The sequence below is a fragment of the Equus przewalskii genome, chromosome 7 (assembly GCF_037783145.1).
Source record: "Equus przewalskii isolate Varuska chromosome 7, EquPr2, whole genome shotgun sequence".
NCBI classification, from domain to species: domain Eukaryota; kingdom Metazoa; phylum Chordata; class Mammalia; order Perissodactyla; family Equidae; genus Equus; species Equus przewalskii.
In genome coordinates, this window is record NC_091837.1 from 5,195,035 (window position 1) to 5,217,669 (window position 22,635).

General features: G+C 57.0%; 1 protein-coding gene and 1 long non-coding RNA gene across 16 annotated transcripts in view; one reads left to right on the forward strand and one right to left on the reverse strand.

Annotated features, from left to right (window-relative positions):
* Positions 1 to 5: 5 nt before the first annotated feature.
* On the forward strand, positions 6 to 10,349 carry LOC139084660 (uncharacterized). Of its 2 annotated transcripts, XR_011542214.1 has the most exons (4): positions 6 to 143; positions 6,761 to 6,972; positions 8,940 to 9,196; positions 10,209 to 10,349. It is a non-coding gene; the product is annotated as an uncharacterized lncRNA (long non-coding RNA). The 2 variants fall into 2 exon arrangements; XR_011542213.1 differs by lacking the exon at positions 6 to 143 and having other exon boundaries at positions 6,681 to 6,972.
* The window catches only part of TOP3B (DNA topoisomerase III beta), a 24,731-nt gene continuing 6,226 nt past the window's right edge, over positions 4,131 to 22,635 (reverse strand). For 3 of the 14 annotated variants that reach the window (XM_070628366.1, XM_070628367.1, XM_070628368.1), the window contains 17 exons: positions 21,451 to 21,634; positions 20,239 to 20,370; positions 18,847 to 18,953; positions 18,144 to 18,218; positions 16,578 to 16,774; positions 15,926 to 16,082; positions 14,995 to 15,108; positions 13,442 to 13,532; positions 11,388 to 11,542; positions 11,161 to 11,266; positions 10,277 to 10,423; positions 9,989 to 10,162; positions 7,978 to 8,106; positions 7,287 to 7,436; positions 6,811 to 6,911; positions 5,738 to 5,939; positions 4,131 to 4,694 (listed from right to left, as the gene is read on the reverse strand). In XM_070628366.1, coding sequence (XP_070484467.1) covers positions 4,213 to 4,694; positions 5,738 to 5,939; positions 6,811 to 6,911; positions 7,287 to 7,436; positions 7,978 to 8,106; positions 9,989 to 10,162; positions 10,277 to 10,423; positions 11,161 to 11,266; positions 11,388 to 11,542; positions 13,442 to 13,532; positions 14,995 to 15,108; positions 15,926 to 16,082; positions 16,578 to 16,774; positions 18,144 to 18,218; positions 18,847 to 18,953; positions 20,239 to 20,370; positions 21,451 to 21,520 — 2,589 coding nt within the window. In that variant the 5' untranslated portion in view covers positions 21,521 to 21,634 and the 3' untranslated portion in view covers positions 4,131 to 4,212. Of the gene's footprint in view, positions 4,695 to 5,737; positions 5,940 to 6,810; positions 7,071 to 7,286; positions 7,437 to 7,977; positions 8,107 to 9,988; positions 10,163 to 10,276; positions 10,424 to 11,160; positions 11,267 to 11,387; positions 11,543 to 13,441; positions 13,533 to 14,994; positions 15,109 to 15,925; positions 16,083 to 16,577; positions 16,775 to 18,143; positions 18,219 to 18,823; positions 18,954 to 20,238; positions 20,371 to 21,450; positions 21,635 to 22,635 lie in introns of all 14 variants that reach the window. The other 11 variants (XM_070628370.1, XM_070628369.1, XM_070628363.1 and 8 more) reach the window with 6 other exon arrangements.

A 22,635-nucleotide genomic window follows, 5' to 3' on the forward strand; every position in this document is an offset into this window, starting at 1 on the left:
CCGGCCTGTGACTGAGGCCCTTTCGTTTCAGGTGAAGCGATGCGCTCCACCTGGAGGGTCGCCGTGGGCACGCGGCCCACATGCCCGGCTCTGCAGGCAAGCCGCTCACTGGCGAGTTGCTTCACTTCTCAAGCCTTGGGTGGGTGAGTAGATGCGGGAAAGCGATCCCAACTCACAGCGCCTAGAAATTAAGCAACTTGTGCAGTCAACAGCTGGTAAGTGGCAGAGCAGGGATGCAAACCCAGACTGCCCAGGGCCGGCCATCCATCAGGCAAGCAGGCACAAGGCCTGGGGCTGACCATATTATTAGGGGTTGTGTTGGTTTCCTCTCGCTGCTATGACAAATTACCACAAACTTACACAAATTTATTATTTAGAGTTCTGGAGGACAGAAGTCCACAAGGTCCCAAAGGAAGTGCAGGGTGTCAGCAGGATGTGTTCATTTCTTGGGGCTCCAGGAGGACTGATTCTCTTGCCCCATCAGCTTCTAAAGACTGCCCATTCCGGGCTGATGCCTCTTCCGTTTTCCAACAAGTCCCCCTCCTGCTGCCATCTCTCCGGTTCCCTCCTCTGATTCCCTGTTCCATTTTTAAAGACCCTTGTGATGACGTTGGGCCCCTCAGATGGTCCAGGATAATCTCCCTATTTTAAAGTCAGATGATGAGCAACCTTACTTCCATCTGCAGCCCTGAGTCCCCTTTACCACACAATCTAACATCCGCACAGTTTCCAGGAATGAGGACGTGGACATCTTTGGGGGGCCATTTTTCTGCCACCATAGTGGCCCACGAAGATGTTTTCTTTTAAAGCCAGAAGAAATAAGTGAACTTTTAAGTCAAAGAAAATGTTTTCGTATATAATATTAATATATTCATTTTATATCAATGCGGTTGTAAGGTATAATTTAAAAAAATTTGATGGAGGAAGGGCCTTCAAAAGTCCTGCTGCAGCCCTGCCCACCTGACCTTCAGGTCCCCGCGTCAGCCTGTGTTCTTCCCAGGAATGAAGGTCTCTGGGATGGTTCTCTAACAGGAGGGTTGTGGTGAGCCAGGAAGCTGGAGAACTGGCGTTTGGCTGATATGAAAGGAAACCATCTGGGGTGGGGGTGGGTCTGGAAGGCAGGGTGTCTGGGCAGAGAAAGTGGGGGAGGGGTGCCTCATCCCACTCTCCTACTCATGCCTTCCTAGATCCTGGCACCCTCTGTCCATGCGGTGACCTCGAACAGGGCTTGAGCTTACTTCTTATAACATGTGACATTGGAAGTGTTCCTTAGCCTCAGTTTCTTACCAGAAAAATGGGGACGATAGCAACCAACCTATCTCATGAGGCTGTTGTGAGTCCCTGTATCAGTGTTTCTCAAAGTGTGCCCAGGACTACCTGCAATCAGAATGACTGTGGGGTGAAGTTTGAGAACCATAGTGCAGGTGAGGTGGTGGTGCATGGGACAGGACCTCCCACACTGTAAAGAGGGGTGCCCATGAACGCTGACATACCTGCAGACCTCCTCAGCTGGGGCCCACATTAGACTCTTTGGAGCACTGATTCCATTCGAGATCGGCAGCTTAGAGATGATGGCAAATCGAGGCACTGCCGCTTAGCCAGGAGCTTGCCCCTACAGGCGCTGGGCCAAGGACATGCCTGTGAGATTACTCGTGCCCCGTGACTTCTGTCAACCCCTCCCTGTCTGCATTCCATCACGCCTCGGCTCCTGGCTCTTGCCTTTCACCCTTGTGAAAGGAATCTTTCAATGTCACCCACCCCACCCAGCCACTGAGTTCCAGCTTCTCTGCTTCTCTCACAAGGCTGCACCCCTGGCGAGGTGAGCAGAGTACAGGGCTCCCAAAGCACTCTGCCTGGGTTTTCCTACTGCCTCTATCCCCTCTGACTGAACTCTCTCCCGGTCCCCAAACGTCCCCTATTCTGGAACCCCACCCTGAGCCCTCTGCTCCCCCCACAACAACCTCATGCGTCTGCAGGTGGTTTCACACAATCCTGGAATCGTAGAGATGGGATATTTTACTCTTGGGCTTTCAAACTATCAGTGATGCTGTGACCTTGGGAGGGAAGTGCAACTCTCTCACCCCTGACTTTCCAGGGCACTTGCAATGGGACTTCTGCCTGGCTTCCTGTCTACAGCAGTGCTGCCTTCTAAAAAGGGGTCCTCGGATCCCCCTTGGCTGCTGGTGTCTTCAGGTCTTCGAGGGCCTGCCCCATGGTGGGTGAGGGGGAGGAGGTTCCTGTCCACAGGTCTGTGGTGTCTTCTGTCTAGTAGCCTGGAAGGGGTGCTACACTCATCTGAACAAACACACTGGGGCATCCAGTGTCAGCATGTGCCAGGGTCTCCAGGTGACAGGGCAACGGTCTTTGTTCAGCCAATTCAGCTGGACAACCAGGCCCCACTGCTTTGCCCTGTGCAAAGGCCCGGTCTGCGGGGGTTCTGCCCTGTGCCCCCCTCACAGCAGGCTGGCCTGTAGCCACTGACCTCCCCGGCCCCAAGCACAGAAGGTACAGTCCCAAGGAGCACAAGTGGCAGTTCTGGCCTAAGGCGGGCCTCATCTCCTTGTCCTCTTTGCTCCTGCAGCCATGTTAGAAACAACAGTTGTGCTGGATGGGATGAGGTGAAGGGACCCAGAGTGCAGAGTCCAGACTCTTGCACAAAGGACAACTGCAGAGAAAAATAGGTGAACCCTTTATGACTGCCCTGCTTGTGGCTGAACCTCAGTGCAGAATCCTGGGAAGGAAGGAATGGGGGGGGCAGGGTTAAGGCCTCAGGTGCAGCCTGCCCCTCTAAGCCTAAACCAGCCCTCTCCCCTGCTGCCTCATTGGAGGGGTTCTACAGCAGAAGGGGGCCCTGTGGAGAGAAGGCCCTGGGTCTGCTCACTATGGGCCACATGGGTGGCAGAGCAGTCACAGTCATGTGCCAGGGACCCTATGCACTAGCAGATGTGGCCTGTGAGTGCCCCACAATCCGACCAGAGCAGGTGGGGAGGGGAAGCCGCACAAACCTCTGAGTGCCCCTGCCCTGTGACACCATCCTGGGAGCCTACCCTCAGGGGCCTTGTTGAAGTGACACCTCTCCATCTCACTGCACATTTTCTTTGAGCTTCTAGAGTAGTTTCCCAAACCGTATTCCCAGGAACACTAGGGTTGGCTTGCTGGGACTCCAGGAAGGAGCCCGGGGAGTACAGCACCTGCATGGAAGGCTGGGTGAAGGCACAGGTTTATTTACAGAAGCTCTTCTCAGGGCCTTTTATCTTCTAGTGTGAACTGTGAACCTACTACCAAGAGTCTACTATCCCTTGCAAATGTGTACAAAACATTTCTGATCTGCTTCTTGCACAAGTGTTCCACCCAAAGCTTGGAAAGCTGTTTTACTGAGCTCTTGCTGCCTCCCAGGCATGGCGGGGGGTGGGGCTTTCCAGCGCGTCATGGACGTGTGATTGCCTAATGCAGGTGCTCCTTCTTGGGGGCCAGACCGTGGACACGGAAAGGACAGCAGGTGGCACACAAGGCAGTGGCTGATGGGGTATTTTCTAAACCTGGCATGTAAATGGCTTCAGTGGCTATCCTGTGGCTCACCATGGGCCCCCACCCGGCTCCTTCCTATAAGTTACTGGCCTGCCTCTGTCTGAGACAATAAGGGCTCGTTCCAGATCAGAAATAGGAACAGGTCCCAGGAAGCTGCCAGGGTCACATGCACACACCACACACAGACCTGCTCAGAGCCACTTAGTGGGGAGTATGGGGTCTGACCCCGAGCAGTGGGCTGGAGTGAAGGCCAAGGTCCAGAGAGGACTTCTCCCAGCCCCGCCTCCTCCACTGGGTCTCCCTCCTGACATCTGTCAGGGGTGACTGGCGGTTGGTGCCCTCGTTCCTCATGGGCGCCAGGGCCACCTCCTCCTCATGCACACAGCTGCTGTGCTGTGTCTCCCATGTACTGGAATGTGACGTAAGCCGTGGACTGGGTGTGCTCCGTTTCCATACTTGGGGGCCTCCCTGCAGGCACCGCCAGGGTGTGGACAGAGCAGGCATCTAGGAGGTGTGTGCAGAGTGGAAGGAGAGGTGGGGCACAGGGACGGGGTGGGCAGGACACCATAACCCTCTGACACCAGCAAAAGGTCTCAAGCTGCTTGTTCTGGAGAAGATGTGTTTTAATGATTTCTGTTGCCCCAAGGATAGCCATCTGGAGCCTGGGGAAGGGTCGGCGGGCCGTCATACGAAGTAGGCGGCCAGGGCTGACATCTTGTCCTTTGGCCGCCTGGCACTGGGCTTCCCTGTGGGTCTCCGGCCCCGGGCCCGCCCTCGGCCCTGCCTCCTCCCTGGCCCACCGCGGTGCATGGGGTGACAGGAGGCTGCATGCTTCAGCTCCACCAGCTCCTGGAAGATGGGGTCGCAGAAAACACAGCCCGTGTGCTGCGTCTCATCACCTGGGAGTGGGGACTTGGCCTTGTTGAAGTCCACGTCGAGCAGGGCAGCCTCGCAGGCGCTGCAGGTGTCGGCGGACACCCGCACGCGGTGGGCGTTCTCGAAGCAGTGTGCTACCACGTTGCACTTGTTGCAGGCCACCTTCCACTTGGGGCCTGAGGTGGGGTCCAGCACCAACACCCCACTCTCACACTCCACGCACTGGCCAATGCCCAGCATGCTCAGCGAGTGCTGGCAGGTGGGGTGCGTGCACTCGTTGCAGCCCATGCCTGGTGGGGAGAGGGCGGCCCATGCTGCACACCTGCACGCCTACCCCGGGCTGCAGCCCCGCCCTGGCCCTGGGCCTTCTCTCAGGGCCTCACACTCCAGGATCCCTCGTCCCAGCAGAAAGTGCTTCTCTTGGCCTTGGGCACACTGGCCCTTCTCTGCTTATCTAAAACCTCCTGAACCTTTGAGGACCCCTCCTCCTGGGCTAAGGTCATTTCCAGAAGGCCGTCCTGGTGGCCTCTCACTGATTCTATCCACCGTTTACTTTGTTTCCACAGCTTGTTACTGGCAGCTCCACTTGGCCCTCATGTCACCGGGCCACCTGGAGCCATCGGCTGCCCTGGAAGCTGTGGAGGGCAGGGATGGTCCTCACTGCCCCCGGCAGCCCAGATGCAGACTGTGCCTGCCCCATAGGTGAGGCTTGAGTCAGGAAGGGTAGACTGAGACCCACCCCCCGCCGAGGGCTCCCCGGCCCTCTGGTGAACGTGGGTGGGTGCCTCACTCTTGCTGCACCCTTTTCTTGTCTGTCTTGTGCGGGGTGTACAGGAGACAGCCCAGCAGAGGGTGAGTTTGCTGGGTCCTGAGCCCCCTTCAGACTCCCGGCTTGGAGCTCTTGGGTCCACCTGGATACGTGCTCTCCTTTCTCCAGTAAAAGCACGAGGACAGAGAACCCCAGTGGACGCTGCCCGAGGGCATGCCCCTCTCCAGGTGGGACCCCCTCACCTGCCGCATCCTTTTTCACTCACCCCAGCCCAGGAGGGGGCACAGCATGCACACTGCCCAGATCCCAACTGTAGTCGCCTATCCAGTTAGGACTTGGATGGAGAGCAGCAGACAAGCTGGCTGATGCCTGAGCAGTGCCACGTACTCCCCGGGGTCTCCCATCCCGGTGCCAGTGAGCATAGGAAGGGCTGGGGGAGCGATCCCCTCAGAGTCCAGCATGGTGCAAGGCAGGGGCTGACGCTGAACAGAGACCACAGGTATGGGGAGATGGGGGCAGCCCGGGAGGGAGGGAATGGCCGAGGCCCGGGGATGCAGCGCTCACCTTTCTTCATGTCTCGGAAGGGCGGGTGGTTGGAGCAATAGGGACACAGAGGGTAGCTCTTGCCCCGGGAGCCCGATGACCATAGGACCAGCTCAAAGTCGTCCAGCGGGCACCGGAGCTCCTTATAGAGTTTGATGGTGCCGTTCTGGGGGAGGGTGTAGGTCTCGTCGCAGTGGGAGCAATGCAGGCGGCTTGGCTTGGCCTGCAGCAATGCCAGGCGGGAGGCATGGGGTTGCTGAGGCCACCCAGCTCTCCCGCCCGCTTCAGTCTCATCACACAGAACATGTATGTAATGTGTAATATGTAGCACATGATATATAATACGTAATACAGAATATGTAACACATGATACATAATACATAATGTACATGTTATGTAATACATAATGGGTTATATAATACCTAATGCATTATATACATAATGTAATACATTATGTTCACATAATACATAATTATGTAATACATAATGTATAACACAATAAACACTGTGTAATACATAACGCATGATACTAATACATAATATGTAATACATATGTATATAACACAGAATACATACATATGTAATACAGGATGCGTAACGTAACACCTAATGTGTGATACATAACATGATACCGAATACATAATAGGTGGTACATAAAACAGGTTCTGTAATATGTACCCTGTAATACATAATCTGTAATACATTGCCAGGTAAGGGCCCCTCAGGCAGGGATCCCTGGCCATGAGTCTGAGGACACTCGCTCCAGGTATGAAGAAAGGCAGTTCTAACTTCCCTGTACCTATATATTAACACTCATGATAGCAAGTGATGTGTTGTGAGGGAAAAACGGACAATGTGTGTTTAAGTGCCTAAAAGCTTATATGTTCCTGGGGTCATGGGGAAACAGTGGGTGTTTGTTGGCAAGGCTGCTTTAGGCCTCCCAATCATTCTTATGTGACAATAGGACAAAGAATGTTATTCCTATATGATTGAAGATAAAGTGGAGGCCTACAGATGACAAGACTTGCCCACATCTGTGCACAGGGCACTGCAGGCCAGAAGGGGCGGTCACAGCCCTTTATCCCCTCACCTACCTGGATGTACTTCATGAACCGGTGGCACTTCCCGCAGCGGGAGAGCGGCTTGCCTGTGGCCGCCAGGGGTGAAAAAGACACCTCCATCAACTCATCCATGCCTGAAAGCGAGCAGTGCAGGCGAGAGTCATATCCTCCCGGCCCCGGCAGCCCGCCTCTCTGGTAAGTGGATGGTGTAACTGGGCGAGCTGGAGGGAAGGCCACCACATGCAGTCGAGGATCTGTAGTGTACGTCCCCGGCCTCGAGGGTGGTGGGGTTTCTATGGCAGTAATGGAAATGGCAGAGCTGCAGACCAATTTGTCAGACGAGCGTGTGCCCTGCATGTGGTGTTACTACACCTGCTGTTCAATCCCAACACTGGCCCAGGGATGAGCCCTCATCACCCCATCCTCCACACGGAGGCCTAGAGCCCGGAGTCCAGCTGTGGGCCAGGCGGCCCTGACCCAGGGTCCTCTGGTTCAGGGGTAGACCTTACCGGCGATGGAGTCCACGAAGTAGTGGAACTTCCTCTTGAAGACGTCCAGGGTGTGGCCCAGGACCTGGCGGTAGTCGGCCTTGCCCTGGGCGATCAGGTTCAACTGCTTCTCCACTGCGCTCCGGATGGTGGGGAGCACCAGCTCTGCGTCTGTGGGTTGAGTGACACTGCTGTGAGCACTCGCACCTGAGGGGCCATGGTCGGCCCCTGCCCCCAGCTCCTGCTGGAGTCGGAAGGCACCAGGCTGGTTCCCATGCCCCCAGGCCTTTCCTGATCGCCCACCCAGAAAATCCTGTGGGGAGTGGAGGGACATCCTGCCTCTGGAACTGCCTCACAGATGTGCTCCTGGCAGTCCTCAGGCCAGGTCTTTGCTCCGCCATCTCCCACAGGCTCCTCAGAATCCCTCAAGGACAGAGCAAACAGCACCTCAGTGAGGACCCCAGGCCTGGCTGGGAGCTAGTCTGCGAGGAAGAGCCCCTCGCCTCCCCTTTTGGATCCTCCGCCCTTGTCCATTCATCCAGCAGCCACACTGAGCCCCTGCCGGGACAGGTCCAGGGGTGGCCGGTGCAGCACCTTGTGGTGGGAGCTGCGGCTCGCTGCATAGCCATGACCTGTAGGGGTAGGCTCCGAGCTGACAGAGGCAGAGCCACAGCGCAGGGAGAAGCCAGCAAGGCTGGCCAGGCGGCCTCACCGATCTTGTAGTAGCCGTGCACCAGGACGATACCCAGGTTGGTGGGCTTGAGCCGGCGCCCGCTCTCCACGACGACGTAATTGCGCTGGCAGATGTTGTTGATGTGCACAGGGATGCTGGCATCTGTCCCTGAAATGCACAGCAAGGCCCTGCTGTTCCTCAGCCTGCCCTGACACTCCCCGTTGGACTGTGGGCTCCCCTCAGCCCCACCCATCATGGGGCCTGGCTCTCAGCCCCTCCCCTGCTGCCTCCCACCAGCACCGTACTGGGCACCATACCACGTGCTTTTCATGCACTGTCTTGTGAACCCGAGGGTGGCCCTCCCAGTGCCAGGTGCTTATTCCCGCTGTACTGAAGTGAACAGTTTCAGAAAGGTTATGGAACACTGTAAGGTCACAGAGCTCGTTCTGCTTGCCCATCACATCAGGTAAATGTGACCTCCTTGGCCTCTCCTGCCTGGATCCTGCAGCCCCTGCCCCCATCTGGAGCCAGGGCCCAGCTGCCTGAACATGGAGGAGCTTACCCACTCACTGCCAAATTGTCCCTTCTGGAACCTGCCCAGTTTTGCCCACTTTCTGGCTTCTGGGTCCCTGTTGATCAGTCTCCAGGGCAGGCTCCCAGTTCCAGGACATTCCTCCCCTAGGGACTTCAAGGTCACCTGGCACTGCCAGATGCTGCCAGCACTGCTCAGGAGGAGGCTCCTGAGCTGGTGCTCAGAAGCTAAGGAGCCCGCCGAGGCCCCAGGCTCGCAGGATGAGGCTGGGGTTGGGATCTGAAGCTCATGTGGGGGCTCTGAGCGGGGATGCACCTGCTGCTACCTGGGGCCGCCGGGCTCAGGAGGCTCTGCAGCATGCTCCCTGCTGCACTCTCACCACAGCTTGGGGGGTGGTTCTCATCAGGCCCTTTTTATGCAGCCTAGGGGGCCACAGTTGACAGGGCTGCCCTGGACCCATCTATTTCAGAAAGTCCCAAGAGCCCTCTTCACTGTCACGAATTTGTTTTGGTCATGGGGTCTGGGCTGCTGTCTAGTCTATGGATACCAGAAGCCACAGATGTGCCATCAACGAGAAGGAGCAGAGGACTCTGGGGGAGCAGTGCCTGCACCCCCTAGCAGACTGAGGACCACCAAGGCAGGATGTATCAGGCACCCAGGGCCTTGGAAGAAGCAGGCCCAGCTCTCCTGCTGAGGCCACCACTGTCACCAGGACTGCAGACTCAGGTGAGATGCTCCCTGGCAGTCACCAGAAGGCCTGTTAGTGATGGAGCAGGGCCCAGGTACAGCAGCCCGGATTGTCCCATGGCCCTCCAGAGCCTGTCAACCAGGAGGGGCCTGGTCAGTGGGGCAGCGGATCAGGGAGTAGGCAGTGCCCATTGGAGTGAGCATTGCCTACGGAGAAGGCTCCAGCAGCGAGGACGGCCCAAGGGTGTGAGGACACAAGTCACAGGCCTAGGCTGGGGCACGGGGCAAGACCACCATGCCTGTGATGAGCGTGCATCAGCGACTACACTTCTGAGCTGGCAAACTGCCCTGGGCCTCCCATTCCCACTCGGAAACATTTTGGTTGCCATGCAGGAGCTCTGTGGCCTGTGGTGGGCATCTCTGTGCCCCTCACAGTGAGGGCGGCGCCCCAGAGAGTTTGGTTTCTGCGTCATCTGATTCCAGGACAGACCCAGGCTGGCTGTGTAGACTCAGGAGGAGTCTGATCTGACTTTTGTGTTTTCCTTTAGATGAATCCTGGGCCAACACTCAGCCCTGTGGGTGTTAGTCAGTGCACAGGCTGGGGCATCTTGGCTTTTACAGGCAAGGCCAGGTCCTGACGTGGAGCTTTGGCAAGGGGCTGCCCTCTGCCGCCCTGCCCGGCTCAGCTGGCCACACCCTGGGCTCAGTCACTAGGTGCTGGGTATGGAAGAGTCACCGGGCAACTCTGGAAGCACTGCCTCCCAGGCCCCAGTCCTGGGCTGGGAACCCTCAGGCCAGGGCCCCAGGCGGGCGGTGGGCGGGTGCACACACCAATGCCATGCTTCTCCATGAGTGTGATGAGCTCGGCCTCCGTCAGGTAGTCAGGTGGGCTTGTCTGCTTCTCCAGCATCTTCACCTCGCTCACAGCGAAGGTGTCGCCCCTCTGGCAGGTGGGAAGGCTCTCCTCCAGGGGCACGCTCTGCCAGGGCATGATCTCCGTGAAGCCTGGGGAGACAGGGCACCGTCTAGACCCTGGGCATCCCATCCCCAGGTCTGACGGAGAAGGTTCCGTCTGTCTGTGGAGATGCAGAGGAGCAGAGCTGGGACCTGCGGTTTTACCTGGTGAGATGACGGTCTTCCCTGTGCAGCAGAAGTGCTCAGGCCCGATCCTGAAGGAGATGCTGCTCTGGAGGTACTTGCAGTCATAGCTAACTGTGGCGATGAAGTGTCTGGTGATGTACTCGTAGAGCCGCCACGCCTCACTCCCTGCAGCAGGGACGGAAGCTGGTCACCGGCCAGGGCTCTGGCTCAAGCAGCAGGGCCACAGGATGCCAAGGCTGGCCTGCTCCAAAGCCCAAGACAGGAGGAAACACACAGGAAGGGAGGGAGAGTCTCTCGTGCCTGTGGCTCCTTTGCAGCCACGGCTCCCACCTCCTGCTCCTGCTTCCAGGTGGGACTGCTCTTCAGGTGCCTGGCCTGGCCCCAACTAGTGACATGCCACCATCACTTCAAACTGGGGCTGTGCACAAGTGGCACCTGTCTCCACCGCTTGCTTCTCCCCTCTGCTTTCTCCTGGCACACGGGCCACCAGCACCGCCTCGGTCAGGTGGGAAGTGCGGGGCACCCTGTGGTTGAGCCCGACACTGTCTCAGTCTCATCCCATTCCATCGTGGCCACCTGCCCACTCACCTCACCTTCCTGCCTCCTGCCTGGCCTTCTCTACTCCAGGGCTTCTTGAGAGCAGCTGCCTGCGCCCTGCACTCAGACACACCATCACACACCTGCCACCACCACCTCGCTCCTGTCCCATCCCATGGTGACAGAGCACAACTTGCAGGGGACTTCCTTCACCACAGCCAGGCAGGTGGGGCAGGAGGGAGCCTCCACATTGCCAGTGGGGGCTGACACCGTCCAAAGGTGCCACAGCGCTGGAGCTTCTTGCCCTTCCCTCCCTAGCAGCTTGAAGTGTGTGAGTGTGCGAGTGTTGGCGGAGCACCCGGTACCTAATTCGGCCTCTGTGGCAGACCTCATGGGGGTGATGGGGGGATGGTCACCAGCATCATGGCCTTTCCGTGGGCGGTTGATACCTTCTGCTAACAACCGCTTCACCTGAGGGAGAAGGAGCAGAGTGTGAGTCTGTGCACGGCTGCCCTCCCGCCCAGAGGGAGCCGCCGCCAGTCCTGGATTTGGCCCAAGTCCTGAGCTGGGGGCAGGGCCTGGCTCTGCTCACCGTGTCGGCCCAGGCTGGGTGGTTGGCCTGCTGCCGCAAAGGGCCCTTCAGGTCAAAGTTCTCGGGGTAGTGGGTGGTCTCAGTCCGTGGGTAGCTGATGTAGCCTTGAGTGTAGAGCCGCTCGGCGGTCTGCATGGCATGCTGCGGCCCCATGCCTGTGAGGGACAGGACATTCAGCTGGCCTGGAACACCAGGGACAGCCAGGCGCCTGCCATCGGGCCTGGGCCCTCAGGCTCCCCTAAAGGCGGACAGGGCCTCCTGGGAGGTGAGGTGGCTCTGAGCAGGCATGGCTCAGAGGAGGGCTGCTGGCCAGGTGCCTGTGTCCACACAGCCTTATCCAAGGCTGAGGTCCTCACCCTGTAAGGGTGGACCCAGGACAGGGATGCTCCACAGGGTCACCCTCATGATACTGGTAGCCACATTGATTAAATTTGGCCTTCAGAGCTCTTGTCTGTCACACTCTGGCCTGGAGCCATAACCACACCTCAGGGGCTGCTGATGTCCTGCTATGACAGCAGAATGAGCAGATGCCCAGTATTCTGAGTCCCTTGGGTTTCTGTCCTCACAGCACTCCAGGACCACTGAGGGAGGGCTCGTCCTCCTGCTCCTCCCTGACCAACACAGGCTGCTGTCAGCACTGACAGATAGCTGTCACTCAATGTCACTCCAAGGATCCCTGGAGGTGCTGCTCTGAGAGGACACTGCCCACAGTTTCCCAAGGCTGCAAAGAGGCCACCAGCACCTGGAGGCCGACAGCTGTCAGAGACCGCCAACTTTCCAGCCCAACCCCTTCTTGCTACTGTGGAAACCAGGCTTAGAGAGGCTATGTCACACTGTCACAGCTGTCCCCAGCAGATGGGACGGGCCTCGAGTGCACCCCCCATGCCTGGTTTCTCTACCAGGGGAGCTGCTCTGAGATGCTGTCAGGACGTCCGCTCAGGTGGTGGCAATCATTACCACTGCCTTCGTTAGGACGTGCTGCTTCAATCATTTAATCCCTATGACAACCCAGAGAGATGGGTACCATGGTCACCCTGTTTTCTCAAGAGGAAACTGAGGCTCTGGGACGAGGAAGGACGTGGCTGAGCTGGACGTGGACCAGAGTTTGGCTCCGGAGTTGGAACTCCACGGTTTAATGCCTCTGAGGGGACTTCACTGAGCCAAGGACATGTGAAGGCTGCCTTGCAGGTGGCCCTTGCCCCCACAGCCTTCCATGTGTTCAGGCCTGGCTGCAGCTGCTCAGCCATTTAGTAAGATAAAGTGGCCTGCATCCCCCCCCCCCAAGACATAAACTCAAAGCAGCTGTTAAGTATTAACCAACAATCCTATGAAATGGAATCCTCTCTCCTGTTTGTTACTTGTTTCCACTCTGGAACTTAAGAGAAATGAAATCTACATGAGGCTCAGATTACCTTTAAGCCTTGGGCAACACAGCAATGGGGAGGGTGTGCAGCACAGGAGAGCAAAGTGGGTGCTGGCACAGGTGAGCACAGAGAAGGGGTGCTGACACAGGTGAGTGGGGGTGTGGGGGTGCTGGCACAGGGGAACAGAGAGAGCAGGTGCATGGCACAGGTGAGCAGGGAGGGGGGCTACTGGCACAGGTGAGTGGGCAGGCGGGTACTGGCACAGGTGAGCACAGAGAAGGGGTGCTGGCACAACTGAGTGGGGAGAGAGGTGCTGGCACAGGTGAGCACAGAGAGGGGGTGCTGGCACAGGTGAGCACAGAGAAGGGATGCTGGCACAGCTGAGTGGGGAGGGGGTGCTGGCACAGGTGAGCAGAGAGGGGGTGCTGGCACAGGTGAGTACAGAGAAGGGGTACAAGGCATAGGTGAGCGGGGAGGGGGGTGCTGGCACAGGTGAGCACAGAGAAGGGGGGCATGGCACAGGTGAGCACAGAGATGGGGTGCATGGCACAGGTGAGCCGGGAGGGTGGTGCTGGCACAGGTGAGAGTGTCGGCACTGCCCTCCAGGCGCTGTGGCAGGGCTGAACTGGGTCGCCATGTGCCTGCCCCAAGAGAGTCTTTTGGCGGCTTCCGACAACTGTCCATACACACCCAGAGAAGAGCTGGCCACACGCAGCATCTCCACGGTGTTCAGGGCCAGGGGCCTCTGCTTGGCCTTTTCTTTCCTGCTTGTGGCCTCCACCTAGAAGACAGAAGAGAATCAGTGATTTGGGGGTTGGTGGGGGGAGCAGACGCCATAACAGAATCAGGACGTGTGGGCAAAGGGTCTCGTTTTGTTCATTTGGGTCTCTCTCTTTCTCAAATTCACTCTTCACGATAGTCAAGACTTGAATGAAAATTTATTCAGGCCCAGGAAAGGAAAAAGAAAGAAAATTCTTTTCTGGAGAATTTTCTAGGAAAAGAGAAAACCTGGAGGAATGGGGAAGAGTCAGGGGAAGGGGCTGTAAATTCAAAATCCATAGAGGCCAGCGTCAGCCAGGCCACAGGGATGGCAGGCGGGCTCTGGGGTGGCCGCAAGGGCAGGACTGTCTCGGGGGGGCCGCCTGCCCTCACTGCGCCTGAGTGCAGCCATCAGGGCCTGGTAGCATTGCTACATCTCCCAATTTGTCAAGAGGAGCTGGAAATTAGGACTTTTATGTGAAATCTCACAATTTTTAAATGTTGGTAACTATTTTGAAACTTCTGTAAACACCATACAGTTTAAATAAAACACTGGAGCACTACCATTTCCAACTGTTGAAGAGATGACTCTGCTTTGCCTGTGGCACAAACAATCCAAACATCTCAACTCTGAAGCCTCGGCCAGGGCAGAGCCTTCGGAATTCCAGACAGACGGATGTCAGGGTTAGCATTGAGGCCATATTGTGTATGTGCAGCAGTGGAGTCTGGGATCAGTGGGCTGAGATCTGGACATGGTGGTGATGGTGTCTCTGCAGGAATGTGACTGAGAATTAAAGCATGGAGCAGCTTTAGAAGGAGTTCTGGAAGCCTGAGTCAACTGCATGGGTGGGCAAGAGGGCACCCAAGGAAGGCTGGAGAAGGACAAGGCGGCTGAAGAAGGCCAGGCCGCACCTCAATGATTCTGGTAGCTGTCATGGGTGTAGGGCATTTGCTGTGATGGCCACGGACCTGCCCCCACCCTGTGCAGCCAGCCTCTTGCCAGGTGGCATCACCCTCTTCTTAAGGGCCAACGGCACTATAAAGGCCATGAAAGCTGACTGAGACCCCAGACCCATCTGTGCCAGCTGTGTGACCTTGGTCAGGTTTGGTGCCATGCAGATAGGTCCCTCTAGAGTTGTTAGCTTTAGAGATCACAGAAAAGGGACATCTGAGTGACAGGGAGTCTTGCCAAAAGGAGAGAATGCCCAGGGGGTCATGTGGAAAGGGCCAGTGGAAGGGCCCGGCGGGTCATGGGTGTGGGACAGCGCCTGGTGCAGAGCAGGCATACAGCACACTGCTGCTTTGGTTTGAGCAGAAACATCTTAGGAGGAGTACACGCGTGAGTAACCATTCTTTCCACACGATGTCTGCACTTCAGGAAGAGGGAGAAAGACCACAAGCCAAGGTCATGAGCTATTCCCCCAGCCAGAGGCTTCCTACCCCTACCCCTGACAAATGTGACAGATGGGGTGGAGCAGGCCCACCTGGGCTTCCTTCTCCAGCTTTGTCATGTTTAAAAACATCTGTGCAATCTCCCGGTCGAACACTCGCACGCGGTCCCAGTCCAAAAGGAGAGATCTGTCTTTATCGGTGTTAACCTGCAGGAGGAAGGATAAAGGAGTGCCCGGAGAGAAAGGATCCAGGTGCGCCCACTGCTAGGGAAGAGACGCGAGGCAGATGAAGCAAAACGCCCAGCTCTGCAGTCTCACAGCTGCACCTGGTCGGGTGTGCAGTTACGCCAGCAGACCCAGCATCCCCAGAGGGAAGGCTGCTCTGACCCTGCCTACCCCCTGGGATCAGGCAGACGGTCTCATGGGGGTAGCCCCAAACCGAGGCTGATGTGTCCTTAAGGAGCCTCAGAGCCTCCATTTCCCACGCCACCTCTGCCCACCCCCTAAGGCCTGGCCAGCACTAGGTATGGCCCCACCCAGGGGCCCCAGCCTGGCGTTGACAGGAGCAGCTGTCTTATGTTCTAAATCTTATGAGAAGCTTTCATGGAGGCTTTATTTAGAGAAGGGGTTCTAAGACTTTTAAAAAGTTTGAAAGTCAGTGGCCTGTGGCCCTGAGTCCAGTCCTTGGACCTGATCGCCACAGCTGATGGCCCCCAAGGGGCACTGCCAAAGCTGAGTTCATTCCCATTTCTCCAAATTCAACACTTCCAGGCCTAGCCTTATCCTGCCACCTCCATGAAGGTGGGGGTCCCCTCCCTGGGCATCCCACAGACAACTGTCTGGCCTCCTTCCTCTGGGACAGCTGCCCACATTTGTGCCCTCGGCCTTGGGATGGCAACAGTCATGATGATGATGATGATGACGATGATGATGATGATGATGACGATGATGATGATGGAAGACTCTCAGAATCCACACCCCAAACCTGGAAAGACCCTGCGTGAACAGAGAAGGGACAGCAGACCTTGGCCTGCAGCACCCAGTAGGTCTCTGGTTTGAAGGACTGGATCTTGTCATGTCTCTCCACGCAGAATCCCAGGGTCGGGGTTTGACATGGCCCAAACGAGATGAGGGAGCTATCTAGGTTGCCATATTTCCCCTGGAAATATTTAGTCTGAAACCTATAAGGAGAGGTGGGGGAGAGAAAGATATTTTGGTCATGCATTCACTCAAGACACCATCAACCGCCCGTGAGTCCACCCCAGGGCTAGCTGGTGGGTGCAAGCAGGAGGCCCAAGGTGGGCGCTCCCTGCTCAGAAGACGGGGTAAGAGGACGTACTCAGCATGGGGGGCTGGGGAGGGTGCATGTGGGTGGAGAGGAGGAATGAGTGTGTGCTGATGACAGAGTGGGAGAGAAGAGCAGAGGTTCCAACCATCCTGGGGGGGGAATCCCTTCTATTATATTCTCTGCCCTCCTCCATCCCCTCAAGACCCACTCAGTATGGACCACCACACTCTACTTATCAAGCAGTGGCCTGTATGGTCTATTTCAGCTAAATAGACAGTTTTCTTCAGGGTTTTTAAAATACTGACAATTGTCTGGTGCTGATCAGGGCCGGGGCTGCGGATGGGATCAGCCAAGGCAGGGGCTCTGGCCAAGGGAGGGCGGCCAGCACCTGGTGAAGGCGCAGCCAATGCGCAGGTCCAGCTCCTGTCGGGCGTCCACTGAGAGGGCCTCATTGTGGTCGGGCTCACCCAGGCGGGCCATGGCGTTGCAGATGTCCGTGTCCGTGATGGAGCTGAATCTGGCCCGGAACACTGTCTTCTCGCCCCCGTGGGCCTGATTCATAACAGGCAGCACGGCATCCAGGACCTGGGGAAGGCGGCCGGCTGTAACCCACCCCGAGGTCTCTGCCTCCCACTCCACACCTCACGTGTGAGGCCTGGCTCCTCTCCAGGTGTGTGTGACCCCTCTCCACTCCTGCTTGACCCTCCTCTGTCTCCCTTTCCAGAAGCCTCAATCTCTCTAGAATACTCCTGCCACATGGCTTCCTTTCCTTCTGTCTACAGTCCTGTTCAAACATCCCCGCTTCTTACTATTGCCCTGTAAGCTGCCACTCTCTTCTTATCTCTTCCATCCCCACGAAGCCAGGAAATGCTATTGCCAAGTATGCAAGGGAACTCGGAGTCACCAGATCTGCCCCACTGGACCCATTTCCCCTCCTTCTAGAAGAGGGAGTGCTGGGTGGAACTTTTACGAGACTAGAGAAAAGACAGGGAAGGAGAAAGGAATGAAGAGGAAAAGGCAGTGGGCAGGAGTGGGAAGGCCACGGCGACCCCCATTGTGGGGGCATGGGTGGCTCAGGGCTGAAGCACAGCAGGGTCCTGGAGTCGAGACTAAGAAGGCAGTGCAGTGGGAGGGGAGTCACGCTGCAGCCTGGCCATGCAGCTTCTTTACAGGGAAGTGGCTTCGTTTCTGAAGGGAGAAAGCCCCATGAGCTGCCACCATTCTCTACCCCCCCCCACCGAGAGGGCCCCGGGGGAGGGGCAGCCCTGCAGGAGAGGGGACCGGAGGGGGTGTCTGGGAAGTGATGGAGCATGATCGATTTTGCAGAGGGTGCTCTGAGTTGCACCCAAGTTGCACTGGAAGTACTTCCTGCCAGGCCCCGGGTGAAAGCTGGGGATGCAGAGGCAGGAGGGTGACTAGTATGGAGTCACAGCCTGAGGGGCACCAGGGGACGCCTGCAGTCATGACCAGCACGAGGCAGGCATGGGAGCTGCCACCTGCTTCCCCGAGGGAGGGCTCCCTGGGGGGCGGCAGAGGAGGGAGGGCATCCTAGGAAGAAGATGTGGGAAGGTGGGAGGTGAGAAGGATGAGGCACGGAAAGGAGCACAGAACCCTGCCGGGCATCAGCCGGCACTGACGGGAGGTCCCTGCAAGGCTCCAAGTGGGCTTCTCCTCCAGACAGCCCCAATCGGAAACCTGCATTCACCTAGAAAACTCTGCCCTTTCTAAGTTCACTTGTCCGATGTGCCTCCAGCAAGTGAAGTAGCACTCCACCACCCTTAGCAGAGTCCATGCATTTTAAAGTCCACAGTATTTCCAAGATAAAGGAGCACAGAGGCATTTCTAAGCCAATGTAGTTGATTCCCCACTTCTGCCCCAGGAATGGTGTGACTGTGCGGCAGTTCAGGGTGGGCAGGAGGGCTGGGTGTGAGGCCTCAGCGGGCCCCACCCTCACCTCGAAGCAGATGTTCTCCCCTTCCTTGTCGCAGTCCAGCCACAGCACGATGTAGTCGCAGCCTCTGCCCTCCACCTGCCATAGAGCATGTGGTGACTTGCCCCTGCCATGGTCCCGCCCCACTGTGCGCACCCATGCGCTCCCGCCGGCAATGGAGCAGAGCCCGACTCCCAGCCTGTTTAGGAGGCCTGGTGCCCAGGCCGGGGCACAGGCTGGTGGAGTCAGCTGCGGTTTGGCTGGCTTAGCCACTCAGAAAGAATTTAGTTCAGAACTGTTGTTTCTTGGACCAACAAAGTTATAAATGCAAGATGATCTCAACCTTAGAAACCGCATAGAAAAAGGGCTGAAATGAAATAACCCTAAATGTTAACAGCGGGTGTCTTGGGCAGTGTGATTATCAATAATTTTTTCTTCTTTCTACTTACTTATATTTTCCAGTTTTCTATAATGTGTATGTATGTGTTTCAAAATTAGAAAAACAACCACCACCAAACAATTTTAAACGCGGAATTCCTGCTCTCCAAGGCTGAGGGACCCGGGTGCCCAGGTTGGTGGACTGTGCTGTAAGGGGGAGTGGGCCTGAGAGGTGCCTCGTGGGCCAGCAGGGGGCGCCCACAGAGAGGGCTGCAGGCAAGGGAAGCCAGGGGAGGACCTCCCTGGCAGTCTGCACCCTCCCTTACCCCTCGTGGGCCACCCCAAGCACCTGCAGGAACTTCACCATGTTCAGCTTGGGGTTAGCTTCCTTCTTCTCTGTTGGGGCTTGGCTGAACAGCTCTGCCGGGTCCACCTTGTCCCACTTGTTGTACTTTCCTACAAACCATGAGCACAATGGCATTTGAATTGGACTTCATGGCTCACAGGCGCTTGGCCTCCTAGAGCGTCGTAACCCGGTGAGGATGGTGACGGTCTGTCTCACCAACGGGGAGAGGGATGCTTGGAGCACAATGTTCCCAGGGCAACACTGACAGTCAGAGGCAGAGCCTGGCCTTCCACCTCAGTCACCCATGGCAGCCACACAAACTCTGGGCAGGGCTGCTGCTCCAGCCTCGCTTCCGGGATGTTCCCTGGCTGGAAGCACGGCCCCTGGGCTGGCTCACTTTGCAAGAACCCCCAACCATGCCCCTTGCGCCTTCATCTTCTCCTCCAGACTGTATTTCTGTAACCCACCTGCCCTCGGCACTTAACCTGGCACATGAGATGGGCACTCAGCTCAGCTGATCTCCATGGAGAACCAATCTCTTTCGGTCTCATGTCAGCCACATCTACCTAATTCCCTCCTTGGGGCTCGGCACCTGAATGCTCAGCCCTCTGGCTTTCTTTTAGGCCCCGTTTCTTTCAGCCTGCCAAGCTCAAATACTGGCACCCTACCTGCTGGCTGGTAGTAAAGCTCTAGGTCCTAATGCTTGGCCACAAAAATGAATCAATGTCACTGTCATCACTGAGCAGCAAGAACCACTGAGGCTTTGCTGTGTGCCTGGCCCTGCACTAAGCACTCTACCTTCACCGTCACACTGAGTCCCTAAACAATCCTGGGAAGTGGATGGCACTGTCTTAAGACCCAGTTTACACACGAGGAGCAGAAACTCATGGGGGCCCAGTCCCAGTGCCATCCCAGCCCATGAGCTGTGGTCAGAGGACAGGTTGGACTCTCCTCAACCACAAGGCCCTGCACGTAGCCCTGCTGGGTCACTAAGCTGGCCCTTCCAAAGTGATAGATAACAATTACAACATGAGGATGACGATGGCAACCACCGAGTGACTGTGGACAGCAGGCCCACTCAGCAGGAGAGAGCCCTCTCTGAACGCCTGCACGGGCCAGGCCCCTCAGATGGGCACCACCACCTCCCGTCTGCACAGGCAGGTGCACAGGGCAGGAATGACTAAGGGGTGCTGCTGGGATGGGCACCCATGGGCACTGAGACCAGAGCCTGCATTCTGGGCACTTCACCCAGGGACCCTGAGTCCACTCTCCACAATCTGCTGGTCCCATGACTCATGGGTTCTGGACAAGCTTCTCTCCAACTGGACCCTGGGCAGCACCGTGCTGGGCTTCCCTCAGCGGAATGGAGGGTGGGCAGGGGGACTGGGGGCTCACCCAGGAAATCCAGGGTCATCACATGACCACAGACGGACGTCATCTTGAAGCGGACTGCCTGGCCAGCGAAGGTCCCGGTGTACTCGTGCACTGAGCATGTTCCGTTCAGCCCTTTGTGTGAGGACATGCTCCCTGGGGAGGAGAACCATGGTGATGGCTGCTCCAGTGAGCTGCAGTCGCTGCAGAGGCCCCAGGTCAAGACACTGCCTCTTGGAGGGCCAGAGTCCCCTTCCCCAGAGTGCTAAGTGGTAATACTCCTCAGGCACTGCAGGTAGTTTAGTGCCGCGAGATCTAATGGTTCTTGGGGAAAACACCAGCAGTCAACCAACCCAGCATAAGGGGTGGGCTGGGGGCCACGGGCGCCCCCTCTGAACACCCCTGGGCTATTCTCTGTATTTTGGCCTCACTTCTTTCAAACTTTCCTCAGAGGTCCCCAAGGATCTCCTAATTACTGAGTCCCATGGTGTCTTGTCACACTTGACTGGCAGCCCCTCAGCCGAACTTTCGCAGCCTCTGGGGACTGGGCACCACAGCTCAGTTCTTCTCTCCCTTTTAGAGGTCAAGACAGATGTCTGCCATTTCTGGCTACCCAGCACCCAAACACCCTCCCTGTCTGGAAGGAAGTCAGAGACGGTAGGGGAAGCAGCACCCCACCAACCACCGCAGTGGACAGAGTCGGGGTCGGGCAGACATTCCCTTTCCCAGCCCCCCAGTGTCTCCGGCTGCTCTCGAGGGACACAGGGTGCGTGGGCTGCAGCTGCAGCCATCAGGGCTCCAGGGCAGTGGTGGGGGCCCTGTGGTGATGATGCCGTGGCCTCCTCAGACTTAGACTGGGGTGGGATCCCGGCTGTGTCTTTTTCCTTCCAGTGAATTCCCTCTCTGAGTAAGTTACCAGGGCTGGTTTCTGCTGCTTGTGACCAACTACCCTGATCAGACAGTGTTCTGACAGTGGCCGTCGGCGCCAGCTGGTGCTATGCTGTGAACTCTGCCTGCACCTTTTGGGAGCCCCAGGCCAGGCTCACGCTGGGTGTGGCAGTAAATGCACCCACGGCAATTAACACCGAGGTGCTTCAGTAGCACCTGCGGTCCTGAACCGAATCTACTCCAGCAGGCTGGAGTCACGCTTCAGCAAAAGAAAGAAACTGTGTAAAGTGGAAACAACCATGCTTACAGATCAAAGCCATAGAGAACGCCAGGGTTGGTCTTCCCTACCTCGAGAGAGGATTTTGGCAATGGACTGGGCCAAGGACGGCTTTTCTGCAACCATGAGCACGGTCTTCATCTTGTCTTACAGCTGACAGGGCCCTTGGCCTCCACACTCCAGGTTCAGGAAACGGCGATGAAGAAGTTGAGAAACGGCTCTCCTGCAGCTCCACGCTACTGTCGATGCTGACTACTGAGGAGAAGAAAAGACACGCAGAAGAAGGCAATGCTTCCAGCGGAACCCATGCCACTAACAAGGAAACTCACTTTAAGAGGCAAAAAAATAAACCTGAGGCAAGAAAAAGAAAAATTAGGGAAACTTGAAGACATCTGACATACGAACAACCAGTCAGGTCAACTGAACTGGCTCAGAGATGACCTTGGGAATTCGGCTTCATTGGGGAAAAGCTGAGGTAGTCCCACGACCTCAGGTCAATTTTGTCTCCATACCCATGCTCGGGAGACATTGGGCCTTTGGACCTGGATCGATGGGTCCGGGAAGAGTGGACGCCCGACCCTCCCCCAGGCAGCACTTCCGTCTACTCCCTGTGGCTGAGAGCGGCACCTCCACCTCAGCTAAGCATCCAGGTGCCCTGGGACGCCTTTCTAAATGCAGGCACCCAGGCCGGGCTCCCAGGTCCTTCTGACCCACCACCGCGCCTGAGATCCACTGGCCAGGGGATCCAGTCCCCGGCAGAGCACTCGAGGCCCTTCACAACAGGCTCCCACCCACCTCTCGCTTTGCAGGTCGTACTCTGGCCAATTAGAGACCACTGTCTAAAGAAAAAGCACATTGTTCAGGCCTCTGTTCCCTTTGCTCAGAATGTTCTGCCGAGCCTGGGGAACGCAGATGGGCTGTGGGAAGGCCCAGCTCAACGCTAACTCTTCCTTAGAGCGCTCTCCCCACGCCCGCCAGCAGAGGAATCTCTTCGTCCTCTCTGGCCCCTCGCCACCCTCTGCACATCACGCGCAGTCGGCTACCACCTCATCCCCCCGCTGCACACGAGTGGCTTGATGTCTGAGTCACTGGTGGCAACGGCAACAGCTGGTTCTGTGCTCGACAGAGGACATTTAATGTCTGCTGGCTGAGTGAAAGCAACACGTGAACACTTTCTCTCTTTCTGATCCTTAAAAATATGGCATTGACACCGACAAACAGAGTGCTGTATACAAACAGACTCGTATTGAGACAAC